This window comes from Notolepis coatsorum (genome assembly GCF_963971535.1).
Source record: "Notolepis coatsorum genome assembly, chromosome: 3".
NCBI classification, from domain to species: domain Eukaryota; kingdom Metazoa; phylum Chordata; class Actinopteri; order Aulopiformes; family Paralepididae; genus Notolepis; species Notolepis coatsorum.
Genome location: NC_140167.1, coordinates 21,503,958 through 21,531,359, shown reverse-complemented (window position 1 = coordinate 21,531,359; position 27,402 = coordinate 21,503,958). Strand labels below are relative to the sequence as shown.

The window sequence follows — 27,402 nt, the reverse complement described above, 5'->3', positions numbered from 1 at the left end:
ATCCAGACCTTTTGTGCCGCACTGAGCCATGGATGCGATTGCATATCTAGTCACCAAATTACCAAAAATAAATTGGACACATCCACATGGGTCAGAGCCCTTACGCCTGCACTTGCATCTAGAGTCACGGAAATAGGGCCGTAAATCACAATTTGATATCAGCCTTTTATTCAAAATATGACATCAGATCTTTTATAACAACTCGCCTGCAGCCCACCCCTGCAACCAAATCACAGCTGTGATTTGTTTACTATAAACATACTCCCTCTTGTGTACTACTGTGTACACACAAACACTGCATAGTGATTCACAGCGGCTATAACTATTGTTTGGTTCCAGTTCTGATTACGACGAGCGGAGGCTGGGGCTCCAGAACAGACATCCCCCCGGCCCCAAAAAGCTCATTAAAGTTTTAAAAAGATTTGTAGCACACAATGGCAGCAGGCGTTTCACAAACCACCAAATCTGAGCCACATGGGCATTGCGTAACCGCCCAGATTGTGATTGATTTAGCAAAGCTTAAAATGGAGCTAATGTCGTGGGACATTACTCTTCAAGGTTAACATCTCACTGACCACTGTCACACTTTTGTGCCATCCTCAACTGAACTCTGAAACCCAGAGACCTTTCTTGACCATTAGACATTTGAATATACACATTATGTTGTTAAAGTCTTTGACTTAAACCAATCATAACTCAAATGTATAGCTATTTCACTCCAGTGTTCACAAAAATGTCATGTGTAAAGCTTTGGATTGGCAGTCATGTTCAAAAACGTCATAGCAAAAGCTTGGTCAATTTCATATTTCGGTTTAGAGTGTTGCAGCTACCCTTTTGTTTATGTTTGGATTAAGGTATTAGACCTTTAAGCTTCACGGAGCAACTCCATATTGATGCAGTTAAATGCTACAAGTGAAAAAAGTGTTAATATACTCTAAATTGTAATCCGTCTTAAAGCAAAACTCGACCTTCAAACAGAATTCCCATAAGTTATCCCTCTAAATGGAGGGCCACCAATTTAGTCTAAATGTGTACATTTTTTGCGTACGTGAAAACATATCTTCTTTGAAAAGAGACAAGGATTTTTGCTAAGCTAACTCGTCTTACACAAAGTGCAATGACTGGGAGCTTCCACTAGGGGCAGAGTGGCTAACCGTGAGTGAGTGAGTGAGTGAGTGAGTGAGTGAGTGAGTGAGTGAGTGAGTGAGTGAGTGAGTGAGTGAGTGAGTGAGTGAGTGAGTGAGTGAGTGAGTGAGTGAGTGAGTGAGTGAGTCCGTGAGTGAGTGAGTGAGTGAGTGAGTGAGTGAGTGAGTGAGTGAGTGAGTGAGTGAGTGAGTGAGTGAGTGAGTGAGTGAGTGAGTGAGTGAGTGAGTGAGTGACATTGCCGGTTATAGAGGAGCTTCGCATCTAGAAGACTACTGATCAAGCAGCACTCCCTGGACCTGAAATGAATAGGAGATGACAGGTTGGCCTCGGAGTAGAGAGGCTGACCGATTACCAAAAGGTTACAGGTTGGATTCCTGGTGCCGACAGGCAGGGGTGTGTGATTCCAGCTTTGAGCTTGCAACCTGGAAGAATAACATACACCATGCTCACCATCACAACTAAAGTGTTCTTGAGCACTAAAATCCAGGCTGCTCCAGGGGTGTTGCACAGCAAACCTGTGCTCCAGGGGTGTTGCACAGCAAACCTGTGCTCCAGGGGTGTTGCACAGCAAACCTGTGCTCCAGGGGTGTTGCACAGCAAACCTGTGCTCCAGGGGTGTTGCACTGCAAACCTGTGCTCCAGGGGTGTTGCACTGCAAACCTGTGCTCCAGGGGTGTTGTACTGCAGGCAAACCTGTGCTCCAGGGGTGTTGTACTGCAGGCAAACCTGTGCTCCAGGGGTGTTGCACAGCAAACCTGTGCTCCAGGGGTGTTGCACTGCAGGCAAACCTGTGCTTCAGGGACGTTGCACTGCAGGCAAACCTGTGCTCCAGGGACGTTGTACTGCAGGCAAACCTGTGCTCCAGGGGCGTTGTACTGCAGGCAAACCTGTGCTCCAGGGACGTTGTACTGCAGGCAAACCTGTGCTCCAGGGGCGTTGTACTGCAAACCTGTGCTCCATGGGTGTTGCACTACAAACATGTGCTTCAGGGACGTTGCACTGCAAACATGTGCTTCAGGGGCGTTGTACTGCAGGCAAACCTGTGCTCCAGGGGTGTTGCACTGCAAACCTGTGCTCCAGGGGTGTTGCACTGCAAACCTGTGCTCCATGGGTGTTGCACTGCAAACCTGTGCTCCAGGGGTGTTGCACTGCAGGCAAACATGTGCTCTGACCTCTCAGGGGAAATGTATGTAGGGGAGCACTTTTTTTTTTGATCCACTTTTTCTCCATTTTCTATATTTTCTCCCATCCCAATTTCGTATCATCCAATTCAACCCTCCCCTGTCACGAACGCTGTTTCTTGCCTCCCACAAGCCGGCTGCAGTGAGGACTAAGTCATACATAGCACAAGTCCCCTCCGGTACTTGAGGTAACAGCAGTCGCATCTTTTCACCTGCGCAGCTCGACCTCTCAGTGTCGAGGAGTAACGCGTGGGAGGCTCACGCTGCCCCCGACACTTCCTGATTCTACTGCGCAGGCGCACCAACCGACTTGTAGGAGTCGCTTGTTCACAACGTTCGATCCCCACCCTTCAGTTTTTCCCTCCCCGTAATACTGCCAATGTGTATTACTGCGGACGACCAGCCAAACTGAAAAACAATGTGGAGAGCTGGATTCGAACACGCGAATCCTAGCGTCTCCACACTGGTGGCGAGTGCCTTAGACCACTACGCCACCTAGCCGCGTAGGGGAGCACTTTTTATTTGTATTTACTGTATGTGCAAACTGGCCAATAAAGTAATACTTTCACACGGGCGGTCAGGTGGCGTAGCGGAGATTGTGCTCGTCACCAATGCAAGAGGCTGCGGTCTCGACTCCCGGAGAGTCAGCATTGCCTTGGCTTGGGCTGATCGCTATACTAACTCGTTTGGCTGAGTTAGGGGGAGGGAAGCCGTGGGTGGGTCCTGGGCGTTGTGGACAGCGACCCCTACAGTTCGGTCGGGGCGCCTGCACAGCGAGGGTAGGATCTGGAGAAAGGTAGTGTGACCTTCCACACGTTACACTCTCCCGGTGAGAATCTGCGCTGCCAGGCTGGCTGCCGGCTGGCTGCACATGTGTCGGAGGAAAGCATGTGACAGTCTCCGGCCTGCCGGACCAACAGTAGGGGGGGGGTGCGCAACAACCAGGAAGGGGGTTGGGAATTGGCATAACGACTAACAGTGGGTTGGGAGAAAAATCGGAAAAAAGGAGGGGGAAAAAGATAATAATAAAAAAAAAAAGTAATACTTAAGCAGTGCCGAATAATCTCAGACATGGTAAATGGTAAATGGCTGTTTTTTTTTTTATATAGCGCTTTTATCCAAAACGCTTTACAATTTGTTCCTCACATTTTACCCATCCACTCACACATTCACACACCGACGGCGGAGGCAACCATGCAAGCAATTAGGGGTTAAGTGTCTTGCTCAAGGACACATCGATACGCTGCCTGGGAGGAGCGGGAATCGAACCAGGAACCTCCGGATTGCCAGACGACTGCTCTACCTCCCGAGCCACTGTCGACATCTTTCTCTGTCAAATAATGTAATGTCTAAAATAGTATACTGGGTTGCCAATACTATCTACTCTACTACTAACTATTTTTATGTCACATCCATTCAGTCGATATATGCAAATTATTGTAAACAATATCTCTAGCCCTAGAGAACATCATGAATTTAGTTTTGCTTGCATTAAGTACAAGCTTAAGGCCAATAAGCATATCTTGCAGAGCATAAAATGAGAGTTGCCGGTTTTCAATGGTTAGCTGTACAACAATACAATAGACAATAGTGTCATCTGCATAAAGATGAACTTGATAAAAGAATTTACAATATCATTAATATAAATGGAAAATAAGACAGGACCCAGGATGGATCCCTGCAGGACGCCTTTTCGTAACTACCAGCTTATGGTAAGGAAATATACTGTTATCTCTGAATAAGTAGCAGTTGAACTTTGCTGATAAGCATTTCTGTTATTCAGGCTCCACTGAAAACAGCAACGTATTCCAGACTAAATATCAAGATATTGTATCGATAGAAATGTTTCTACTCATGACCTGTGTTTTGCCTTACAATATGGTAGAAAAAAGCAGGAAGCCGGACCAGTATCCGGCTGCGATTAAAATAGTCGAAACCTGAGAGTGTTGGTCCGACTTCCTGCTTTTTCTACTTATATCTTCGGGATTGCAGCACCCAGTGTCAATTATTGTGAGCGCGGTCAGAACTTGACTTTCTTACAATATGGTGCAATGCCACAGGTCTATTGGCCACAGTTGTCATTTAATGATAATAACCTGCTATTTGATTACAATCGCCTGTGATGATTGTCTCCAATGGAATATACTGTTTCACATATTATTTCCAAGTTGATACCTGTTCTAAAACTATACTTTTTTTTTTCTTTTTATACTTGTCTTTGTTGAATGAAGGCACATTTCCTTATACATAATCCTAAATTAATGTCCACAGTACATAAAAGGAAATGGCCTTTACTGTAAAAACTAGAGTTTTTATTGTAAGAATCCCATATTTCCTACCTTTTCTGTATCTTTCAATCAATACCTTTTGTTGCCTTAAAATTGATAGATACCAAAAATTGCCACAATACCGGTAATATCACTTTTCACTTACTACCCAACCCTAACAAAATATATGGAGCATTGCGGTGTACTGGAGTGTTAAGACAGGGGAATCAGAACAACATGCGTCTGCTGTGTGCAGGGTTTTCCCTGTTTCTACTGTTTTTTCTCATCTTCTCACGTGAAATATTTGTTGTTGTTGCTGTTTTCCCTTGCATAAGGCCTCTCAATGTGTTACAATAGGGTATTTTACTAATAGGGCTCCTGCGTCCAATTACAGTGAGCGCTCGACCCTTCAGCCCTGTGCATATTGCCCATATCACTGGTGGTGACGTTCCTGTCTAAGCCTGTCTAAAGGGCGAAGCAAACCCTGCCGAAGCTAGCCTGGGTATCAACAAGTGTGTGTGTGTGTGTGTCAACAAGTGTGTGTGTGTGTGTGTGTGTGTGTGTGTGTGTGTGTGTGTGTGGTGTGTGGTGTGTGTGTTGTGATGAAAACAATATTTTAGTTTTTGTTGTGGGACCTTTAAGGGTTAGGAGTTAGGGTTATGGTTAGGCATGTAGTCATTATGATTAAGGATAGGGTAAGGTATTAGAGAATGAATGGAAACTATGGAATGTTCCCACTATGCATGAAAACATGGCTGTGTGTGTGTGTGTGTGTGTGTGTGTGTGTGTGTGTGTGTGTGTGTGTGTGTGTGTGTGTGTGTGTGTGTGTGTGTGTTCATGGACCATTAGATGGGCTTTTCAACTCCATAACAATATAACTGACTTGGGTTTGTGTCCAAGACGTTTAAATCCTACCTCACCTCCCACTGTTTACTTATATATTCCTGCCTAACTCAACTGCGATCAGGGTGCTGGAAAAATGCTCAAAGCTAATTTTATGAAATTCTAGGGCAATTTGCTTAATATCCATAAAATAATCATTTCCCAAGCTGCATAATTATCTAAACAAATACTTGTATATGTTCCATAGCTAAGCTCAGCACTCCTGCACCTCATACACAAGAATGTTGTTGCCGGAATGTTTCAGAGCATTATGAGATGTTTAATTAATAAGACATGGTTGAATTCAAATATAACATGGTGTTATATTTGTTGTCCCTAATAACCAGCACTACATAATTTGGGAACACACTGTGACTTATTCCTCAATTCAGAGGCCAGGGTCAGAAAGCAGGGTCAAGTGATCTGTGGTGCCCCGTGGAGCAGGTAAGGGTTCAGCAGTGTCTTGCTCAGATAGAAACAATGATTGGGGATCTAAAACACCAAAAAGAAGAAGAAGAAGAAGAAGAAGAATGATTGGGGATCAAACTTGTGACCTTCCAGTTACATGATGGACTATCTAGTTGTAATCCCATGGCTGCAGCTTGAGGACCACCAGTACTTTCTCATACCAATGGGGGAGATGTCACTACCATCATTATAGCATCATGCACAGTCTGCATTTCCATTGATTTTATCCCACTCACTACTCCAGCTCAATCTGAACATGTGTCACTACTCCAATCTCCCATTGGGTGGCTTACTATACCTAGAATGGTGTGTGAGCAGTGTGGCACTTCATCTTGATCAATGATCCGTGATTCACTCTTACTACACTTAACTCACCTGTTTGACTCTCCAGCTTGAGTACTCTCAGAAGACCATCGTCCCCTCCACACGCGATGAAGCCTTGATCTTTGTTCCAAGACACGCATTTCAGGGGGATGTTATTAGGGATAGCAATCTATGAAAACAGAGAAGATGGGTGGCTCGGTTCATATATTTAGTTGTTTAGTTCAGGGCACAAGAGGGGTGCACTGAATTTACGAGGACACTCACCTTCTTGCTGAGATAGATAAACATATTGGCGTATGCAAACTGCGTGCTGTCCAAGGTTGACTATGTAATGCTGCGACTGCAAACTAGAAACGTTAGTAATAATTAGCAATCCATCCACATCATCAGCAAGCTAGCTTTAGCCTGTTTGCTAACTAGAATAAGAAACAGCGAGGACGCTGTCGGATGCGTGCTTCGCAAATTCAGGAGCCGATTAGTATGCAAAACTTCGTTACTCATCACATATAACTGTCTATCACCATTAAAATATCAAATTTTCTTGGCATACTAATGTTAATCTAACGCTCTATTTTGTTAACCCTAGGCTGTAGGAGCATTGCTCGTCTCAAGCCTAGCGCTTCCCTCGGTCTCCCGTGGTAACCATAACCGGAAAAGCGCCGCCAAGACGGTTTTGGTCATTGTAGTTCTTTCTTTTGTGGTCAGTTGGACTTGTCCTGTAGTGCAGCCGTGTAGAGTGTAGACAATGAACTTGGTTGGATTTAAATGGCCTTCATCAGTGGTAACACACATCAACTTTCCGAGTCTCATTCACCAAACCATGACAACGTTACGGTTATCATATATAATCAACTAGGCTGCAGTAAAACACTTAAAACCAGATTTTGAAACATAAACATAAAGATGGACAAGACAACACGCTCATCACAGACAAGCTGGATGTGGCCAATTATGAATTACTTAAACATTTTCTTCATGTCGGCTGGGTGGCGCAGTGGGCAAGGCGCTCGCCACTAACGCAGCAGATGCTGGTATCGAGCCCAGCTCTCGGCGTTGCTATACGCCGTCATACTAACACAATTGGCAGTGTTAGAGGGTGGGAAAGGCCGGTGGGTGGGGATTGGACGTTGTGGACAGCGACTCCTACAGGTCGGTTGGGTGACGCCTGTACAGCAGAAACAGGAAGTATCGGGGGCAGCGTGAGCCTCCCACGGAGTCCCACGCGTTACTCCTCGCCACTGAGAGTTCGAGCTGTCTGGTGAAAAGATTGTCGCATCTGGCTGCCTCCTCGTGTACCGGAGGGGGACACGTGATGCAAGGCTTCTATCCTCACTACAGCCGACCAGTGGGAGGCATAATCTAGCAACGTTCAAGACAGGGGAGGGAAGAATTTGAATTACGAAATTGGGATGGGAGAAAAATAGAAAAATAAGGAGAAAAAGTGGATAAAAAAAATAAACATTTTCTTCACAAAACTAGCCACAACACTTGTAAATAAACTACCCTCCCACTCAGGGCATTCTGGGGTAGAACACATCATAGCCTACTACAATAACCTAGGGGTCTGAAAGACGATTTCAGACTAGAAATGGTAACAACAGCTGAGGTACTCAAAAAACTGAGCGCCCTCCAACCTAACAAGGCCACGCCATTACAATATCCCCTCCAAATTCCTCAGAGACTCAGCAGCCGCCACCACCCCAGTCATCACACACATAATAAACCTCTCCATAAAACAGGGACACGTACCCAAACTTCAAAATTGCGAGAGTAACCCCCCTGCACAAAAAGGGCAGCACATTAGACCCATGCAGGCAACTACCACCCTGTTTCTATTCTTACCTAAATCTCGAAAGTCGGGAAAAAAATCTAATCTTCGAATTCCAATCTGGCTTCAGAACATCCCACTCCACTGACACATGCCTTCTCTATTTGAACGACCACATCAAACAAGAGGTGGACGCGGGCAAATACTGCGGCAATGGGCATGCTGGACCTACAAAAGGCCTTTGACACTGTCAATCACTCCATTCTGATTGACAAGCTAAAAGCAATTGGTTTTGATAGTCTATCAGAGAACAGATGGTGGAGGTAAACGGTACCCTATCCCCCCCCCCTCCCAGTGAGCTGTGGTGTTCCACAAGGAAGCATACTAGGACCGCTACTGTTCCTAATTTATGCAAATGACATGTCGTCAGCTTGTGACTGCAACTTGTTCCTGTTCGCGGACAACTCAGTCCTGCTGGTCTCTGACAAGAACAAGTTACAGGTTGAAAAAACCCTCAGCTCGGAACTAGGCAAAATCTGCACCTGGCTCGCTGACAACAAACTATAACCTGGGTAAAACAGAGTCCATTCTCTTCGGTTCAAATAACAAACTCAGCAAGGCCGACGGCTTCTCAGTTAGAGTGGGTGACAATATTGTCACAAGGAAAGATGAAATTATTACATACCTAGGTTCCATCCTAGAGGCTAATCTTTCATGTGACAAAATGGCATCCAATGTAATAAAAAAAAGTCAACCAACGAACTAGATTCTTGTACCGGATCTCCTCTCTGGTAAACAAGAATACCCTGAAGACTCTGGCAGGAGCACTCATTCAAGGGTACTACGACTATGCTTGCACCTCATGGTACCAAAGCACCTCAAAGGCGCTAAAAACAAAATTACAAACATCACAAAACAAACTGGTCAGACTACTACTTGACCTTACTCCTAGAACCCACCTCACCCCTGCCTACTTTGACAACCTAGGATGGCTTAGAGTAGACGACAGAGTACAGCAACTTGCAATGGGCCTGGTCTACAAGATACACTACACGACTAAGGTACCCATGTACATGTCAAAATACTTCCCAAAGGTCAGTGAATACCACGACCACAACACCAGAGGGAGCTCCACAAATCATGTTAAACCCAGATTCGGCCCAAACAAGGGACTAAACACGTTTAGCAATTATGCCACATCAATGTGGAACGCTCTACCCACAGCTGTAAAGGAATGTGAATCACTACCCACTTTTAAAACCACTCTCAAGGAGCACCTACGGGAGACTGCAATTCTAAACTGGCCCCCGTAAATGTCCTAACCCAACCCCCTCCAATGTACAGTAAATGTCCTAACCCAATAATACACAAGACCCTCTTCTTGGAACCAAGTAAGGTTTCGTCGATAATCCAATGTACAGTTACCCCACCCTGTTAACTGAGAAAACACACACACACACACTCGCAAACAAGATTTAAAGATTACTTTCTTTCAGAATATTTTAATGTCTTTGTGCAAATATTCTTGTTATACACTGAACACAAAACTAAAGCCGGTTTGTTTTCTTTTAACCAATAAATTCACCAAGTGGAATACACAAATAATTACATACATCTTCCACAAATAATACAGTGGGCCTCAAATGCAGAATACTGACTTGGAATATTTGGCCCAAAATGGCACATCACACACATCAGTACTCAACTTAGAAATGTTGCGTTCTGAATATATAGCTTCATGCCCAGGTCCATTGTCAGAAATGGTGGGCCTCACAAATACTAATTAACTGGTACACTGGTCTGGATATACCAAAGTATTGATGGCAAAGTCTTATTGATCCAGACTTTGAGTATCCAATCTAGCCTCAGCCACATCTGCCGTAACCTGCCTCCTTGTGAACAATAGAAAGGTAATCACATTGAAATACTCTGTGAAATGTACTTATTATTATTATTGCTTTTTTAAAGTGAAATGCGCTGTTACAAGCCACAGGGGAACACACTTTAATTGGGTATTTTTCTTGGGCAATAAGGCTGTAATGAGAGATAACTATAATCTTGCATTAATAGATTAGTAAATGTTTTGTAGTTGTGGATGGAGTTATTGTGCTCTAACCAGGGATGTGTGGCTTTTCAGATAAAAGATTGACTAATTCCATGAAAAAAATACTTGTTTCATTAAAGTGTATTCATAGCCTTTTCCAAACAAATGTATTTTTGATAACGTTGCAACTAATTTTCTCTAAACATCTTGAGCTTACATACTGTGATGTCACAAAGGTTACTATACAAGTAGGAGGAATTCTACTTCAGTCATACATGTTAATTCCGTAAAAACAAGTTACACTCAGTTATTACTGTAAACACAACACAACTGTAAACATTGTAAAATGTTGATAATTACAGCCTTATGGATAAAAAAACAAACATAGTGAGTTACTGCCAAGTCTTTGGCAAAACATTTGTTTAGTCTCAGATGATGTTATTATGCAGATCTGGAGGGTTACACATTACTTTCACTCCTTGTGGTGAACATACTAACAGCTCCACAGATTTCTCAGGAAGTGGGTCCTGAAAATGTCTTCAGAGTCCTTCCCTCTTCTTTAGAAGTAATCCTTTTGGCCTTCCATCTGACTGACTTTGTTTGACACTTCATCTAGTGAACAGATAGTCAAGGAACATTTCAGCCCAGGAAAATGTCTACAGAATGGCAATCAGAATACACTAAACTCTTGATTATTTTACAACAGGACATTGAGGACAAGTCTGAGGCCATGTGGGCCAAATGAGAGAATGTAATGATTTTCTACTAGGAGCTTTCATACCATGGTGTTGAGATGGTTAGCTCTGGATAGGTGCCCCATGTCTGCATGGTCTGCAAGTGTTTCACATGGTGATGTCAAGTAATAGATTGAACTGGTCTTACAGTGCCGTTGAGCTGCCACTAGGGGCAGAGTGCCTCAGTGTGAGTGACTGGATGAATGACTGCAGGAAAGAGTGAGTGAGTTAGTGACATAGAGGTGCTTTGCATCTAAAACTTAGAAAACTATAAAAGCACTTAAGCACGTATTGACCTCAAATCACGATTTGTTAAACAGCAATGATGTAGCAACATCGCATCATCCCAGTCACCCTGCTGTTAAATAATACAATGTTCATTCTGCCTGGCTGAGCAGGGGACAACGTTTGAGGTAAGACATCATCCCTGACAGGAGTCAGTGATAAAGTGAGTGAGTGAGTGAGTGAGTGAGTGAGTGAGTGAGTGAGTGGTTAGATAAATACATAAAGAAACATGATAATAACTTTCCCTTGATGGGTCAAAGGTCATAGGCAAAAGGATATGTTTTCTGGTCAGATCTTGAATGGTCGACTGGACCTTTCTCTGAAACGCAATCTGAGCTTCACACATGCAGGCATCTTCAGTTATTTCACTCCGCATCTCCTCTGAAAGAATGATGAAGGAAAAGCATTCATTTTAAAATATAGCTTAAAAATTACCATTTTATGTTGATTTGCTCTTTTCCTGTGCTCTTGGTGTGTGTGTTTGCCCCCTCCTAAGGAAACAGCCCACACCATTCAGGGATGCTCAAAGTGAACCTGCAGACCTGGCCTTCGACTGCGTCTTTCTCCACTGAGTTCCAGGGTGATGAGATATTCAGTATATTTTGGACACAAATCAATTCGATCTGTGGTGGGATTTTGAGATAACTCATGTATGATGTAACATATCAACAAATATCTCCATGATAAAATAAAAAAACGTTTTTTTCCCCCACCCTATTTTGAGCTGGCTTTCTGCGCTGAAGCGGTTTAGGGACTTTTGTATTTTAGTAATCATGCGTTTGGTGTGTCAGCGTTATGGCAATTAATCAACTCATTAGGAACTTAGACAACAATGATTATCCCTTTGTGAGTGCGATCATGATTAGGAAGTATGTGAAAAAATGGGTCACTATTCAATCACAGGAATAGCAATTACTTCAACTACTTGATTAAAAAGACAGGACAGAGTTATCGTTTATCGATCTAAAAGAGTCGACTGGGACGAGCGGAAAGCTGACAGATACTCACACTCATACAACACAAACACAAAATAACACAAAGTAATGTAATGGTTAGCACCAAGGCCTCCTCAACATATTAGAAGCCACAACATTGGACACAAGAGGCAAACCAATTCCGTTGTCAACCAAGGTTCCACGCTCCTTTGAGGCCGTTACTTGAGCCTCTGGTAGTTCAAACCATGGCGTTTCATGCTCCTGTGGTTCTTCAGTCCTTATTCCGGTACAGGATTTGCTCTTAAGACGCTATGAACTCAAGAGGCTTAACATTGGACCAGTTGCTGTGAGACTTGGTAACTCAGTCGACAACTTGCAGATAACTCCAGACCTCTGGAATACAAAATGGAGGACATTGTTTTTGTCATGCTGTCCCTGTGAAGTGTGTAAGGTCAATCTGCCACTGTGTCATGTGCATTTGTTATACTCTGGAACTCTATTAAAAGTTATTGATATCTCTTTGTACCATTGTCACCTGTGACAAATTCCAGTATGTTTGGCAAATAAAGAATACAAATAAATAAATGTTTCTAATTGAATACATGTGGAATTGATGCTAGAAAATAATTGTCATGCAAAAATCTACAAAGTGAAAATTGTCCCAACTGGATCTTCACCTATATATATAAAAAAAAAAAATGAATGAATGAATGAATAAAGAAAGAAAGAAAGAAAGAAAGAAAGAAAGAAAGAAAGAAAGAAAGAAAGAAAGAAAGAAAGAAAGAAAGAAAGAAAGAAAGAAAGAAAGAAAGAAGGAAAGAAAGAAAGCAATGTGTCCATGCAATAATTTTTAGTATTTACCTTTGATCTTTCATAGTCTGAGAAGGTCTGAGGCAGGATACCATCCACTCAGGCACACAGAGGGACCACTCTTCCTATTCACTGCGGCTCCGAGTATCATGGAGAGCCGATCAAGGAGCCCTGTGGTCGGGTGTTAAACCTTCGGTTGCTCCCTCGACATGTTATGGAACCCACGGCCATGACGTGCAGCTCCATAGTCTCCTCTGCCTTTAGTCACAGTCTCTTATGTCTGCTGCTCATTCAAGCTGAGCTGAATAAGAGACTGCACTGGAGTGACTTAAATACAAGCCAAAACATTATAGTCACCAGAGCTGGTCTGAAGAAAGTCAACCAGGTGCACTACACAGGGGCTTCAGCAGCTCTAGTCGTCTGGCTTTGAGCTGTTGTGGTTGGTTGACATAATCTTGCAGGGGTGCTTTTTGAAATTCCAAAGAAACAAAGGTGTTTTGAGACATGCAATAAGACACTCGGGAGGTGGGGGTGCTATAAGTGGAGTAAAAAGCTCAAAGTGGAATAAAAAGTCCAGAAAAGCAAAAGGTGGGATAAAAAGTCCAGAAAAGCTAAAAAGCAGAATAAAAAGTCTAAAAAAGCAAAAAGCAGAATAAAAAGTCTAGAAAATCTAGAAATTGTATAAAAAGTCTAGAAAAACTAAAAGTGAAATAAAAAGTATAGAAAAGTGGGAGGAACCAGTTAGCTGCTGCCCATGCAGCTTGTTGAATAAATTAAATGCATCTTGCGGGTGTCAATGTTGAAAGTAGTCCAGTAGTCCCTATTTGTACACAGTAGACTGGTCTCACAATTTGTGTGCATTACAGGCAAATTCAGAAAACTCCACCTGTTTTCTACCCAGAATAGAATACTGCTTTCTCTGCAATTGAGATTTAATGGTGGTGTTACACATTACTGCTATTGTATGCCCGTGAGAACAGTCAACCGCCCCTACACTATAATGGCATCAAATTGTGAGGAACAGGATATGTCGTAAGTGCTCACTCTTCCCATCTCTATGTTATCTTTGCTGAAAGCAAAATCAGCAGGATCAGTGTGCACATTCACACTTCTAGCTTTCATCACTGAAGCCCGTAAGATGGGTTACATTTTCTTCTTTGGTCGTGGTTGGATATCTTCACTCCCACTGAAAACCCTTCTATTATAACTCTATGGGGGACACTGAAGCAAAGCACAGCCAAGCTACTGAAAAGATGGAGGTTCTTACGTGAGCATGTTTTCTTGTCCTCGTTCAACACGTATTCTGCTCGACACTGGCAGGTGTACGACATGCCAATGCCGACACAAATATGCTGGCAGTCGTGTCCTATGGCACATATATCCGCACCTGAAAAGAAACACTTCTTAGCCTTATGACTTATTATCATGAATTATGAAGTATTAGTTACTGATTAAGTGCATGCATTTCTCATTCTATGAAGCCAGTTGCTGACAGCAGAATTAAAACTATGGCTCTGCTTTTATCAAAAGCAGTTATTACTTTAGTTTAACAACCTCGTGAACTGAAAAACATGCCAAATACCCTGACAAAAATCCAAATCTTTTCATATTATTTTCTATTACTAGGCAACATTTTGTCACTGGTTATTCCTGCACTCAGTGAGACACACATACAAATAAAATCCGATAAAATATGATCATTGACCATCACACCTCCCGCCCCACCCATATTAAAGGGCTAGTTCAACAGAAAACCACGGGCGTTGAGCATTTCCTAAGCTTGATTCATGTTGGAACAAGCCCCAGCACATAGTAACTGTTAGAGCCAGTATTTAGATTTTTATAAGAAAAGCCACTTAACACTATCAGTGCCGGCCTTGTTTTCCTTTTTACCCCCTTGAATGCCATCATCCACTTCAATGTTAGCGTTAAAAACGCATAATCTATGTTTTAAATTATGGCTATGTGTCTAATCTGCCCGTCGCTTATCAATGACTTGTTTGCAGTCAACATTGTCGAAGCGGATTGTTTTTTAATCGGTTCATATCCTTTTTATAGCATTTCGATCTAGCAGTATATTCGAATGGCCTGCAGTTACACAGGGATAGACGATAGGGGGCGGTATTTTCCCATCTGAGCCCCTAGAGCAGGGATCGGCAATAGGCGGCCCGCGGGCCAACATTGGCCCGCCAACAATAATTTCTGGCCCGTCAGATTATTTTGAGAATATGATATTTATTTGACGCACGGGAAATATTCACTCGGGACGCCAGGGTGTCTTTTATTGTGAAGCTGTATCTATCTACCGGCAGTCATCAAAAGCATGTCTGTCACTATAGCCAATTGAAATGCTAGAAATGGTCAGGTGGACTGGGAGAACCAATGGAATAGTCCCACCGGGCCCTGTGTCTATTTCCCTAACGCACTTTCACTTCCGCGTTCGAGATGCGACTCGCGAGCGAGTTGAAGAAAACAAAACAAACATCTTTGGATAGCAACGGGGAAATATAACGCTTCTTTTAATAAACAGGAGCCATACTTAAAATACGGGTTTATCGCAACAGGTCGGTGATTCTTGCGTGCCGAGCCGACGTCCTCTCTGCATAATATGTGGCGACAACAACAACAACAACAACAACAACAACAACGAGGCAAGTTGGCAGATAAAGTAGCTGATTTCAACGCCAATCTGGAATTGGAGGGCGGCGAGTGGATATGACATGTTTCAAACATTAGCAGGGATTTTGGAGGACTTAACAACAAACAAGGAGGTACAATATGGTGAGTCGTGTTTTCATGCATTCTGATCTGTTCATCACCCGCCGGCGCCGCGGTGATCTGCAACAGCTGAGAGCTGTTCATGAATGAATGGATGAGTGAGAACTTTGTTTGGCGGATTGCAGAGTGGGTGCAGTGCAGTGCGGCGCAGTGCACACGGTTGTTGGGGGGATGCAGACCAGAGAAAAACGTTTGTCTTTTTTCAATATCAGTATATTAAATTAGCCATTGTTTTTGATCCTGGCCCGCCAAGCAACGGCTTGGGGAAAATCTGGCCCGCGGCCAAACCTAATTGGCGACCCCTGCCCTAGAGGGTCTGCTGTACCAACGGGAGACTCGGTTGATGAATTCAGATCGCTAATAAAAAAATCAAACGACAAATCACGTCGTCGGCACTCAACGGGGGGCATGATAAGACAACAATACACGTCATTGGCACTCAAAGTGTTAATTGTGACGTCTGTAGTCAACGCACTATAAAGGGCTACAAATCCCACAGCGCCTGGCGCTAAAGCCGCAATGAAGGCAACCTGTTGAGAGACGCGGTCGGGAAACAGTTTTTAACCGTTTCATATGGTTTCATATCGTTGCATATCTTTTCATACCTTTCCCTACCTTTTCATAACGTACCTTTTCGTATTACACGTACATACAACTTGTACAAATACCCTTTAAGTTATAAAGTTATATAAGCATTATCAAGAAAGAAAGAATACCTAAGTTGTTTGTTATTTTCTTTGAGTTTTGCCTATTTTCTTTTGAATATTGTAAAGGCCTATTTTCTTTGTTGCATGTGCAAATGTTTGGTACTTTATTTTGAGCAAACACATCGCAACATCATCGAAACCATCGGAGGCCAAGCAACACTTCGAACTGTGAGTAATTTAAGGAAAGAAACGAGTTAGAACTGTCTGTTTAAAGCGTCTAGTGGCTTGATGGAAAGACTGATTAATTGATTGATTGACAATGGAAGGAAGCCACGACAGTAACTATCACACTGGGACTAGTTCCAACACATTGCGTGGAGGGTTAAACCTTTGCCTGCATGTTATGGTGTGGATTAACTTTTTTGTCTCGTGACCCCGTTTGCTGCCTGTCCGAAGATTCCCGGTTCACTCGGAACCAGGCCAGAACCCGGGACTCTGTGAGTAAATTAATGACAATGCATAAACTATACTACTAGCAGTATTTCATACCACTTAATGTCCAAAAATCCTTACTAGCTATTTAAACTTTATCCCCACTGGTCCTCAACAAGTGAAGGCTATACTTCCCATATCATATTGTCTTGGTTATGGTTGGATATCTTCACTCCCACTGAAAACCCTTCTATTATAACTCTATGGGGGACACTGAAGCAAAGCACAGCCAAGCTACTGAAAAGATGGAGGTTCTTACGTGAGCATGTTTTCTTGTCCTCGTTCAACACGTATCCTGCTCGACACTGGCAGGTGTACGACGTGCCACTGTTGACACAAATATGCTGGCAGTCGTGCCCCTGGGCACATGTATCCGCACCTGAAAATAAACACTCTCACGTCTGATTGGCTTAGCCTTATGACATCATTAATTATGTTAGTGAAGTAACAAAGTCTTTGCGTTAATTTCTCTATAAAGATTCCATTCTCCTCTATTACTAGGCAACATTTGTCACTGGCTAATCCTGCACTCAGGGAGACGCACATAAAAATGTAATCCGATAGAATGTAATCATTGACCATCCCACCTTCCCCATATTAAAGGGATAGATAAATTCTGGTTCAAATAGATAAGGTTCTGGATCTTGGTTTGTCCAGAATTCATCATCACCTTCCTCTCTTACAAAGTCATCCATGATTAACAATTGTTCTTCTGTAGATTAGCTAGTCACATTGGTTTTGTTGACAGAGGTTACAATTGGGCTTTAGAGGTGCTGTGTGCAATTACTGCGCCCAGACGGTGGTTGGTCGTCAAGAAAATAGTTAATAACTATGTACAGTATGTACGTCGAAAATTACGTTGTCTCATTTACATTGTTATTTCTACACGTGGTAAACACACAAGTCACAACATGTATATAAAACAGTTTGGGTTGTTGGAAAATGTATTTAGTTATTTTTTTTACAGTGGGTTAATGGTCCGTATCCACTTCAGTGATTGTGTAAGCTAGCTAGCACGCTGCGGTTCTCTCGCTCTCTGTACTGCACGCACAGAGATGAGAGGGGTTCCTATCTTCTTGTCTGACTCTGGGGAAGACGGCAAATACAGTAGCTAATTTCCCAAAAAGTTGGCATGTTCCTTAAATGGCCAAAAATTCTTACTATCCCTTTAAACTTTATCCCCACTGATCCTCAACAAACAGAGTGAAGGCTAACATCGACATCACTTCTCCATTCCACCATTAACTTTGGTTTATGTTCACATCAAGTCCCTGCAGTGCCAACGTTAAGTCTTACCCAAACTTCTTGTGATGAGTTATTTTAAACGTTATTACTTGTGGTCGAGTTTTGTTTTGTCCCAACATGTGACTTACTCCTACAGTAGTTATGCCTCTTGACCAGTCGTGGTTGGATATCTTCACTCCCACTGAAAACCTTTCTATTATAACTCTATTATTGTACCCATTCTGCAATCTGTTAAATAAAGTTTTCATTCATTCATTCATTCATAACTCTATTGGGGACACTGAAGCAAAGCACAGCCAAGCTACTGAAAAGATGGAGGTTCTTACGTGAGCATGTTTTCTTGTCCTCGTTCAACACGTATCCTGCTCGACACTGGCAGGTGTACGACGTGCCACTGTTGACACAAATGTGCTGGCAGTCATGCCCCTGGGCACATGTATCCGCACCTGAAAATAAACACTCTCACGTCTGATTGGCTTAGCATTATGACGTCATTCATTATGAAGTGTTAGTGAAGTACAAGCATGCACTGATTACGTGCGTGCATTTCTCATTCTATGAAGCCAGTTGCTGGCAGCAGAATTCAAACTATGGCTCTGCTTCAGGGGTTAATAGTTGAATAACCTCATGAACTGAAAAAGTGTCCCTGGAAGGACTGTACAGTTATGTACCAATACATGCCAAAGATCCTGACAAAAATCCCCATTTTCTCATATTATTTTCTATTACTAGGCAACATTTAGTCACTGGCTATTCCTGCACTCAGCGAGACGAGACGCACATACAAATTCTATCCGATCAAATATGATCATTGACCATCACACCTCCCCCTCCCCCTCTAGTTCAACAGAAAACTGCGTGCCTTGAGCATTTCCTATGCTTGATTCATGTTGGAACAAGCCCCAGCACATAGTAACTGTCACACTGGGACTAGTTCCAACACATTGCGTGGAGGGTTAACCCTTTGCCTGCACGTTATGGTGTGGATTCACTTTTAGGTCTTGTGACCCCGTTTGCTGCCTCTCTGAAGCTTCCCGGTTCGCTCGCAATCGCTCGCCAGAACTCCGACCACAGGACTCAGTGAGTAAGCCAATAGCACTGCATCAACTATACTACTAGCACTTTTCAGGAATAAAGAAAATCCACCCAATTTTCAGATTTGACACCCATGTATTTTTTTTTTTATCCACTTTTTCTCCCATTTTCTATATTTTCTCCCATCCCAATTTCGTATCATCCAATTCAACCCTCCCCTGTCACGGATGCTGTTTCTTGCCTCCCACAAGCCGGCTGCAATGTGGACTAAGCCATACATAGCACAAGTCCCCTCCGGTACTTGAGGTAACAGCAGTCGCATCTTTTCACCTGCGCAGCTCGATCTCTCAGTGGCGAGGAGTAACGCGTGGGAGGCTCACGCTGCCCCCGACACTTCCTGATTCTACTGCGCAGGCGCACCAACCGACCTGTAGGAGTCGCTGTCCACAACGCCCGATCCCCACCCATCAGTTTCCCACCCCCTAATACGGCCAATGTGTATTAGTACGGACGACCAGCTAAACTGAAAGCAAATGTGGAGCGCTGGGCTCGAACTGACGAGCCCAGCGTCTCCAGCATTTCGTGGCGAGCGCCTTGCCCACTACGCCACGTAGCCGCCCTGACACCCATGTATTTGTGAAGTTATACAGTGGGTTCTGAATTGTTGAAGGGTTTGAATGTTTCACGTGCCTTAGGGTAACATAGATAAGCAAGTAAATTACAAAAACCAGACACAAGGTCGTCTTCGCCCATAAAGGTTGAAGAAAGAGTACATGTAAGTCCAGCTTACTGCTGAGCTTCAAATGTTACAAGTCAAAATCAAGAGCAGGATTTAGATTATGCGAGGATTCCACAAGGGTAAAACCCAAAAAGGACTTTGCGTTCCTTCATTGGTTAGCATGAATTCCCCCAGTTGGGGGTCACTGTGGTGGATGGAGTGAGTTTTTAGGGGGTGAGTGTAACCGTCAGAGTAGTTGGTCAAACTCACTCCTTGGTTTACCAAAAAGTAAACACTTTACTTAAGAGAGTGCATGTCTTATGATTGAGTACATAGGGAACTAATGGCGAACTATATGTTAACACGCTGTATAATACTTAATGAGGAAGGAATCGAGAACATGATGAACCATGATTTAACAGATTAGAAACTGATTTACTCTGTTGCCTCAGTGAATAGCCATCTGTTTAATTTATGATTATTCCGTTTAGTGGGCTAAAGCACAGCATTTATTTTAAACCTTGACTGGAGTGAATAGGATCATGATTAGGATGGTCCCAGGGTGAATGGGAAAATCCTTCCTGATGGCTTCTATTTGCCTCCTAAACTATCCAATTGACCAAATCACTATGTTCTACCCACTTACCTCTAATTCTAAGTCGACTAGTTAACCAATTATTTCCCAGGCACTTAATCATCAGTGCTGCATCAGAAAGTGAAGTGTTGGATACGACAATTCAGCCGTTTCAAGAATACATTTCTGAATTGGTCGTGAGGCATTCCATCATGCTTTTTGGAAAGTTTCGACGAGGTCAAGACCAGAGAAGCACTTGTTAGCATGAGTAGTACCTGTAACTTTAGTAACCAGTTATCATGCTCCATTTGGGTGGTATCAAAGGTTGGAAAGAAAGAACTGCGGACATTTTGAAACCTACCTCTTTTCCCACTATAGGACAATGTATTAGGCTCTGAAGAGTTTTTTTGTCACATTTTCCCAAAAACCTCCAAGTTCTCATTTTCCAAACTCCCAACACCACCCAAGTTCACCATATGAGAAGAGGTGGTGGGTAGGGTAGAGCAAAGTCCAGGCATGCCTGCAGCCTGCCACGCAGGCATGCATCAAAGCTATTTCATGCTCCCTTAATGGGAATTGAACTAATTCTAACTAATTGATTTCATTTCAGTTTTGCAAACCTGGCGTCTTCTCAACAGAAAAGCTTGCCAACATCGCATGCGAAAAAGGGTAGCAAAGGCTGATGCATGAATGTATATGTAAAGTACACAAGGAGGAAGCAAAATAGACTACTAATTTCAATTAGGAATTGTTTTGAAATAAATTGTATTATTACTATATTACTAAGGTCACTAGATGGTGCATGATGGGTGTGGGTATCAAAGGCTATGCACAGTCAATGGGGTATTATGGCCCTAATATGGATAAAAAGATACATCTTTACCAAATTCAGTGGGGTACTAATATACAAGCAGTAGTAACTGAATATACCGGTAGCGCATGTGTGCATCTATAGAATTTGTCACAGAGTTGTTTCATTTTATAGATAACATTTTGTAAGTTGTAAGGTTACCAATCAATCCCTGACTGTTTTACTGTGTGGAATGTGCCAGTATCAGCAGGTAACAATCTCTAGCAACCACTAAGATCTTTAATCTGGAGATTTCCTTCTTGTGTACTTTAAACTAAATTTGGGGCAAACAAATTTACTAATGACGAGCACGTATGGGTTCAATCAGAGATTATAGAGGTCGAAACGAGTGCCCCTCAGGTAACCGATCAGAGCGCAAGATACAAGGTGCATTGGCGCAAGGTGCAAGGGCGCAAGGCGAATTGCAAAAAGACTGAGCGATCAGAGACCCAGTGATTAGCACGGGCAGCATCATGTTGGGGTTTCAACCATTTTAAAGTACGTCTTTCGCCCCCTGAGTTGGCAGTGATCAACCAATGATCAGAGACATGTTTTCTTCTTTAAATAGGTTAGTTTGTAGGTCTGGTTTCCAGATGCCTCTAACAATCTTTTCTTCATCTGGCTAGCGACATGTTAGTGAATGCCTCCTTTTCTGGGGAGAAACCCCAACACAACAAGTGGCGGTAGATCATCATGTTACCTTCCCCCTTGTTCTGGACACTAAAGAAGAAGACCATTGACTTTAGAATGGAGCCTGCCCTCTATGGTGCTGCCCATGCACTCTCGGCATAATCTTTACCGCCATTTTCGTTATCTACTCCGTAACCGTCATTCTCGGCATCGATGCCGTTACCGTCGTTCCCGCCATCGACGCCGTAATCGGTGTTCCCGCTGTCGCCACGCCCGCCGTTGCCGTCCGCGCTGCCCTGAATATCGTCCTTACCGCACAAGGTCTCCCTAAACTTAGAGGTGAGCTTCTCAATGACGCCGTAGGTCTCCACGTAGAACACGTGGTCGTCCAGCGGAAGGCTGGCCATGAGGCGGAGTGACTCCATGTCGGCCCGGTCCACGCCCACCGCGTAGATCTCGATCCCGGAGGCACGCGCGCGTGCCGCCACTTCCTCCACCTTGTCCTGGGGTCTCCCGTCTGTCACGATGATGGCCACCTTGGCGATGTTCATGGCGGCGGGACGAGCTCCCGCCTCCACGGTGAATGCTTCCTCCACGGCGGTCTTGATGGCCAGGCCCGTCATGGTGCCCGCGGAGAGGGGCTCGACGCGGGTGAGCGCCTGCTTCAGGGACTTCTTGTCAAAGTACTTGTTCAGCTTGAAGTCGATCTGGACCGTACTGGCGTAGTTGACGACGCTAACACGCGTGGCATCGCTGCCGACCTCCAGGCTGTCCACCGTGCTCACCAGGAACTCCTTGGCCTTCTCAAACTCGGCGGGGCGCACACTGCGAGAACTGTCAATGATGAAGACCAAGTCTATAGGCCGGTTTCTACAGGTCAACGTGCTTCCTGTGAGCAAAAACAAAGATGGGATGGAAGACGTTTTCAATTACTTTAAAAGTGTATTATACTAATATTTTTTTTATTAAACCTGAGATCTCCCTATTCCAGTAAGCCCTGTCCTTAACTCAATCAGTGCCACCCACGTAATATTACGTGATTGCCCGACAACCGTTGGGTGCCAGACCACGTAATATTACGTGTTTGGTTAATTTGTCTTTTTTTTCGATTTTAATATCCTATTTAATGCCAGGGACCCGTATATTGCCGTTAGAAGCCCTACTGCGACGCCGAGGGTGCAGTACCAGCCAGATTCTCCCAGGTGGCGGTATCGAGCTGCAGTAAACCCTGTCCCAGACCGTTGTGTTACACTGTAAGGTCTCCGGGCGCAGATTTTTTCTACACGGCAAGGCTATAGGTTCAATCGGTCGCATCCAAACGTCTACGGGGCATCCGTTGCATATGCTGTGATTGAATATGCCGTGGCCCTAATCGACATTGGATGTACCAGATGGCGATCAAACAATTGGAATATTATTTTTGGAATACTCCCGGCCACAGGTAAGGACTATCTGACGTAAATTCTGGCTTGATTGTGCAATGTTTTCATATCGATCCAGCTGATTAGCGTTTTTAGCATTCAATACTAATGCCGTTACTGGTAATCAATAATCAGAAACGACTTCCCCCCCCCCCCCCCCCTTTCATGCATTCATGGTGGAACATAATACCGATCAAATGCATTTGGATTTTTAACTCTAGCTTGTGTAGGGCCGAAACGCCAATGGATTTAACGTTATTAGCTTATCGCCTTATAAATAGCTTTGCAGGAATTATCCCAGATCATTCCGATATAACACTCATATTCATCACGGTATAAAACGGCAACGTATTGATGAAAAAAATATTTCTTTATGGCATATTAAACGGAAGGGTCATACTGTCAATCGACAATGACATTGGATACATAGCTATAATATAGAATATAGTTATAGCTCTACAAACAAGGTGACACACTCCTATCTTTTAAAGCGTGGCATTGCTACGACGGGCCCCGTCTAATAGCTGGCACTGATTGAGTTAAAGGAACAATCCAACATTTTCTTTTTTTATCTACTTTTTTCTCCTCCTTTTTCTGTAATTTTTTCTCCCCATCCCAATTTCCTTGTCGTGCCAATTCTCCCTCCCCTGTCCTGATCGTTGCTCGCATATGCCCCCCACTGGCCGGTTGTAGGGAGGATAGAAGCCTGTCACATCTTTTCACCTGCCAGCGCGGACTCTCATTTGGCGAGGAGTAACGTGTAGGAGGCTCACACTGCCCCCGCCATTTTTCCTGACTTTGCTGTGCAGGCGCCCCAACCGACCTGTAGGAGTCGCTGTTCACAATGACCAGACTACCACCCTTCGACTTCCCACCCGCTAACTTTGCCAATTGAGTTAGTATGACGGCCGGCCCAAGCCGGAGGCAACACCGACAGCCGGATTTGAACCCGGTGTCTCTTGCGTTGGTGATGAGCGCAATGTTTCGCTGCGCCACCCAGCCGCCGGAACAATCCAACATTAAGTGAAATGCGCTAACCGTCTTCTCCAAAGTCAAGACAAGAAAATGTCCTCTAGTCTCTGTGCGTTCAGTAAAAAGCTATCCGGCTGCAAGGTACAAATGAATGCAAGTGTATACGGATCAGCTAGCCTAGCCTGCCTTAAGCTAGGCAAGCTGATCCATAAACGCTTCCATTAATTTGTGCTAAGCTAGGTTAGCTTGCAGCCGAATAGCTTTCCACTGAACGCACAGAGAGGAAATTGGTATCCATCTTCTTGTCTGACTCTGGAGAAGACGGTAAGCGCATTTCCTATAATGTTAGCATGTTCCTTTAAGTCTTAAACTCACATGCATTATTGCAAGTGACAGTTTGAGAGAAATTGTAAAGTAAGAAGGCTGCACCAGATTCTCATACTCCGAGTATATTCCAATCGATTCTGACACCTACAGTAGATGCTGGGACGTTGTTGCATGACCATAAATTAAAACTAAAAGTATGAAACATCTTCAAGGTCTGACTTGGAAGTTATACACTTGAATGTCCGACCATGTGTAAGTGGGCGAATGCTTGACATCAAGTTGACCTGTCACTACGGAATATAAAAACATAAAAGCATAATGTTTAGATCATTCATTAAACATCAACGTAACGTCTGACATCACAACATGATCAAGTCGCATTTAAAAACATTGTAATGAGAAAACGAGTCCACCACTGGTCCATCTCCATTCAAGTCTTTGGCAGGCTGTTGCTTTTCAATTCTCTGAAACGTTTTAACTCAAGAGGGAAGAAGAGGACATGGGACAGGAGCACAAGAGGGAAACTCTCATGTAGAAATCAATCTTTTAAGGAGTTGAATCTACCTGTGCCAGCTCTGGTGGACATGCGACTCGGGTTAGTAGCGCACTGATGACAGTATGAAAAGGGTGCTGCTTTGTGCTGGACGTACGAGGGCGGCTTGCTTTTCCTTGGCAGCTGGTGAGGATATGACTGGCGATACAACCTGCGATTAGTGTCACGAGCAGCTTTGGAACAGCAGGGAGACGGAGAGAAAAGCACAATAGCAATAGTTTGCCTCAAGCAAGCATGCATGCAATATAACCATAATATAAAAAGAAAGGTAAAGCATCTATTTGCTTCATTACCGCTGCCATTATGGATTTCATATGCAATGGGGAATATTGAGTATTCAGTAGATGCTTTCATTGAATGGTTAGAGTGGCCGATCCATTGCGTTCAATGGTTGGTACGGTCAGTAATACAATATATGTGATATTTATACCATGACCTGCAGGGTGAAAACTCTTTTCTGATTGGCCGGCAGGTGTGCGTTAAAACCGTTTAATGCACATGTAGTTCGGCTCAAGATTAATCACCGTTCTAAATTAATCCGCTACCCAAACTGTAACCCATAGTTGTTTTGCTATATAGCAGGGCATATCATGGTCCCCAAATCAACCTTTTTTGGTAGCTGCTATCACTGTCAGTAGTATAGTACATGCATTGTTGCGAGTTGCATTGCAAGGATTACAGGAGAGAAAATTGCAGAGAAAGAGTGCGTCAAACATGGATTGTTTTGCACTGTATAATTATTTTGTAGTATTGTTCTTTTGGGCGATTAATATTTTTCCAAGATAAGAGCTATAGCAAAGCAGATTGGTATGTGAGAGGCAATTTATCCCTGGATTTGCATAATACCCTCACTTATCATGGCACATCCTGCCTTGCAACAATGACTGTACTACAACTGACCACACATATTTGATGTGGAAAAAAAGTAATTGAATTGGAGACAATGAGATGTCAGGCAAGCAAGCCAGCCTTTTTGCCAAACATACCATCAGATCATATTCACTGTTAACCATATAGGCAAAGTTATTGATAGGCTAACTGTTAGCATAAAGTTAGCTTTCTGGGACATTGTCAGTCAGTTGGTTGGTTTTTAAGCAGTTGCTAAGGAAGCGCAGAGGGACTATAATGAAAGTCAGCAGTGAGCAAAGCAGAAAATAACATATTTCTTTATATTTTAATGTTGAAAATATGAATACATGGCACATATTTTTTGTCTTTGTCAAAAGACCATGGTATAAGTGGAATAATCAATGTGTAGGTGTGCGTTAAACGGTTTAACATCCCCCTCAACTTTGATACCTGTCATGTATCCCAGAGCTCCACCATAAAAAACCTCTGAGTCATTTTTGATTCCTCCCTCTCATTTAATGCACATATAAAAAAATGTCACCAAAATTGCATTCTTCCATCTTCGTAATATCGCAAAAATACGCCCCATTTTAACTCTGGCTGATGCTGAAACCCTGATTCATGCTTTTGTCTCATCACGTCTGGACTACTGTAATGCACTTTTTTCAGGCCTACCTAATTCAAGCATCAAAAATCTTCAACTCGTGCAAAATGCGGCTGCACGGATACTAACTAGAACTAGAAAATTTGATCACATCACACCAGTTTTGTCCGCCCTACATTGGCTTCCTATCCAAGCCCGCTCTGACTTTAAAGTGCTACTCCTCACCTACAAAATTTTAAATGGGCTTGCACCGCTCTATCTATCTGATCTCATCTCCCGATACTCGCCCGCTCGTGCTCTGCGCTCACAAAATGCGGGGCTTCTATCGACCCCTAGGGTTAAAAAGAAATCCGCCGGCCACAGAGCCTTTGTCTACCGCGCTCCCTACCTGTGGAACAAATTACCTGCCGTCATCAGGGGCGCCTGCTCTGTCGAAGCTTTTAAATCCCTGCTTAAGACTCATCTTTTCTCTCTCTCCTTCAACCTACCTTGATCTCACCTGGTCGGGGACTGACCTTTAGATTAATCTGTGTAGTTTAGTTATGGTACAGGGTACTACATGGTACCACTGGGTAGTTTACTATAGGGTAGTTTAGTTAGGGTACAGGGTACTACATGGTACCACAGAGTACTACATGGTACTGCATGGCACTACAGGGTACTACATGGCTTACATAGCTCTACATGGCACTACATGGCACTACATGGCACTACGGGGTACTACATGGTACCACAAGGCACCACAGGGTACTACATGGCACTACAGGGTACTACAGGATACTACGGGGTACTACATGGCACTACGGGGTACTATAGGGTACTACATGGCACTACGGGGTACTACATGGTACTACATGGCACTA

General features: G+C 43.5%; 2 protein-coding genes across 4 annotated transcripts in view; both read right to left on the bottom strand.

The window, feature by feature from the left end:
* Positions 1-6,757, bottom strand: part of wdr35 (WD repeat domain 35) — a 69,343-nt gene extending 62,586 nt beyond the window's left edge. For all 3 annotated transcript variants that reach the window (XM_084310245.1, XM_084310243.1, XM_084310244.1), the window contains exons 1-2: positions 6,533-6,757; positions 6,320-6,437 (exon numbers count right to left, since the gene is read on the bottom strand). In XM_084310245.1, coding sequence (XP_084166371.1) covers positions 6,320-6,437; positions 6,533-6,556 — 142 coding nt within the window. In that variant the 5' untranslated portion in view covers positions 6,557-6,757. The remainder of the gene's footprint in view (positions 1-6,319; positions 6,438-6,532) is intronic.
* A 7,142-nt stretch (positions 6,758-13,899) lies between these two features.
* The window catches only part of LOC311225726 (uncharacterized protein), a gene marked incomplete at both ends in the record, with an annotated part of 17,360 nt that continues 3,857 nt past the window's right edge, over positions 13,900-27,402 (bottom strand). Inside the window, 6 exons of the mRNA XM_084311120.1 lie at positions 13,900-13,913; positions 14,112-14,210; positions 17,021-17,140; positions 18,333-18,452; positions 21,983-22,702; positions 25,098-25,259. Of these exons, the coding sequence (XP_084167246.1) occupies positions 13,900-13,913; positions 14,112-14,210; positions 17,021-17,140; positions 18,333-18,452; positions 21,983-22,702; positions 25,098-25,259 (1,235 nt within the window). The remainder of the gene's footprint in view (positions 13,914-14,111; positions 14,211-17,020; positions 17,141-18,332; positions 18,453-21,982; positions 22,703-25,097; positions 25,260-27,402) is intronic.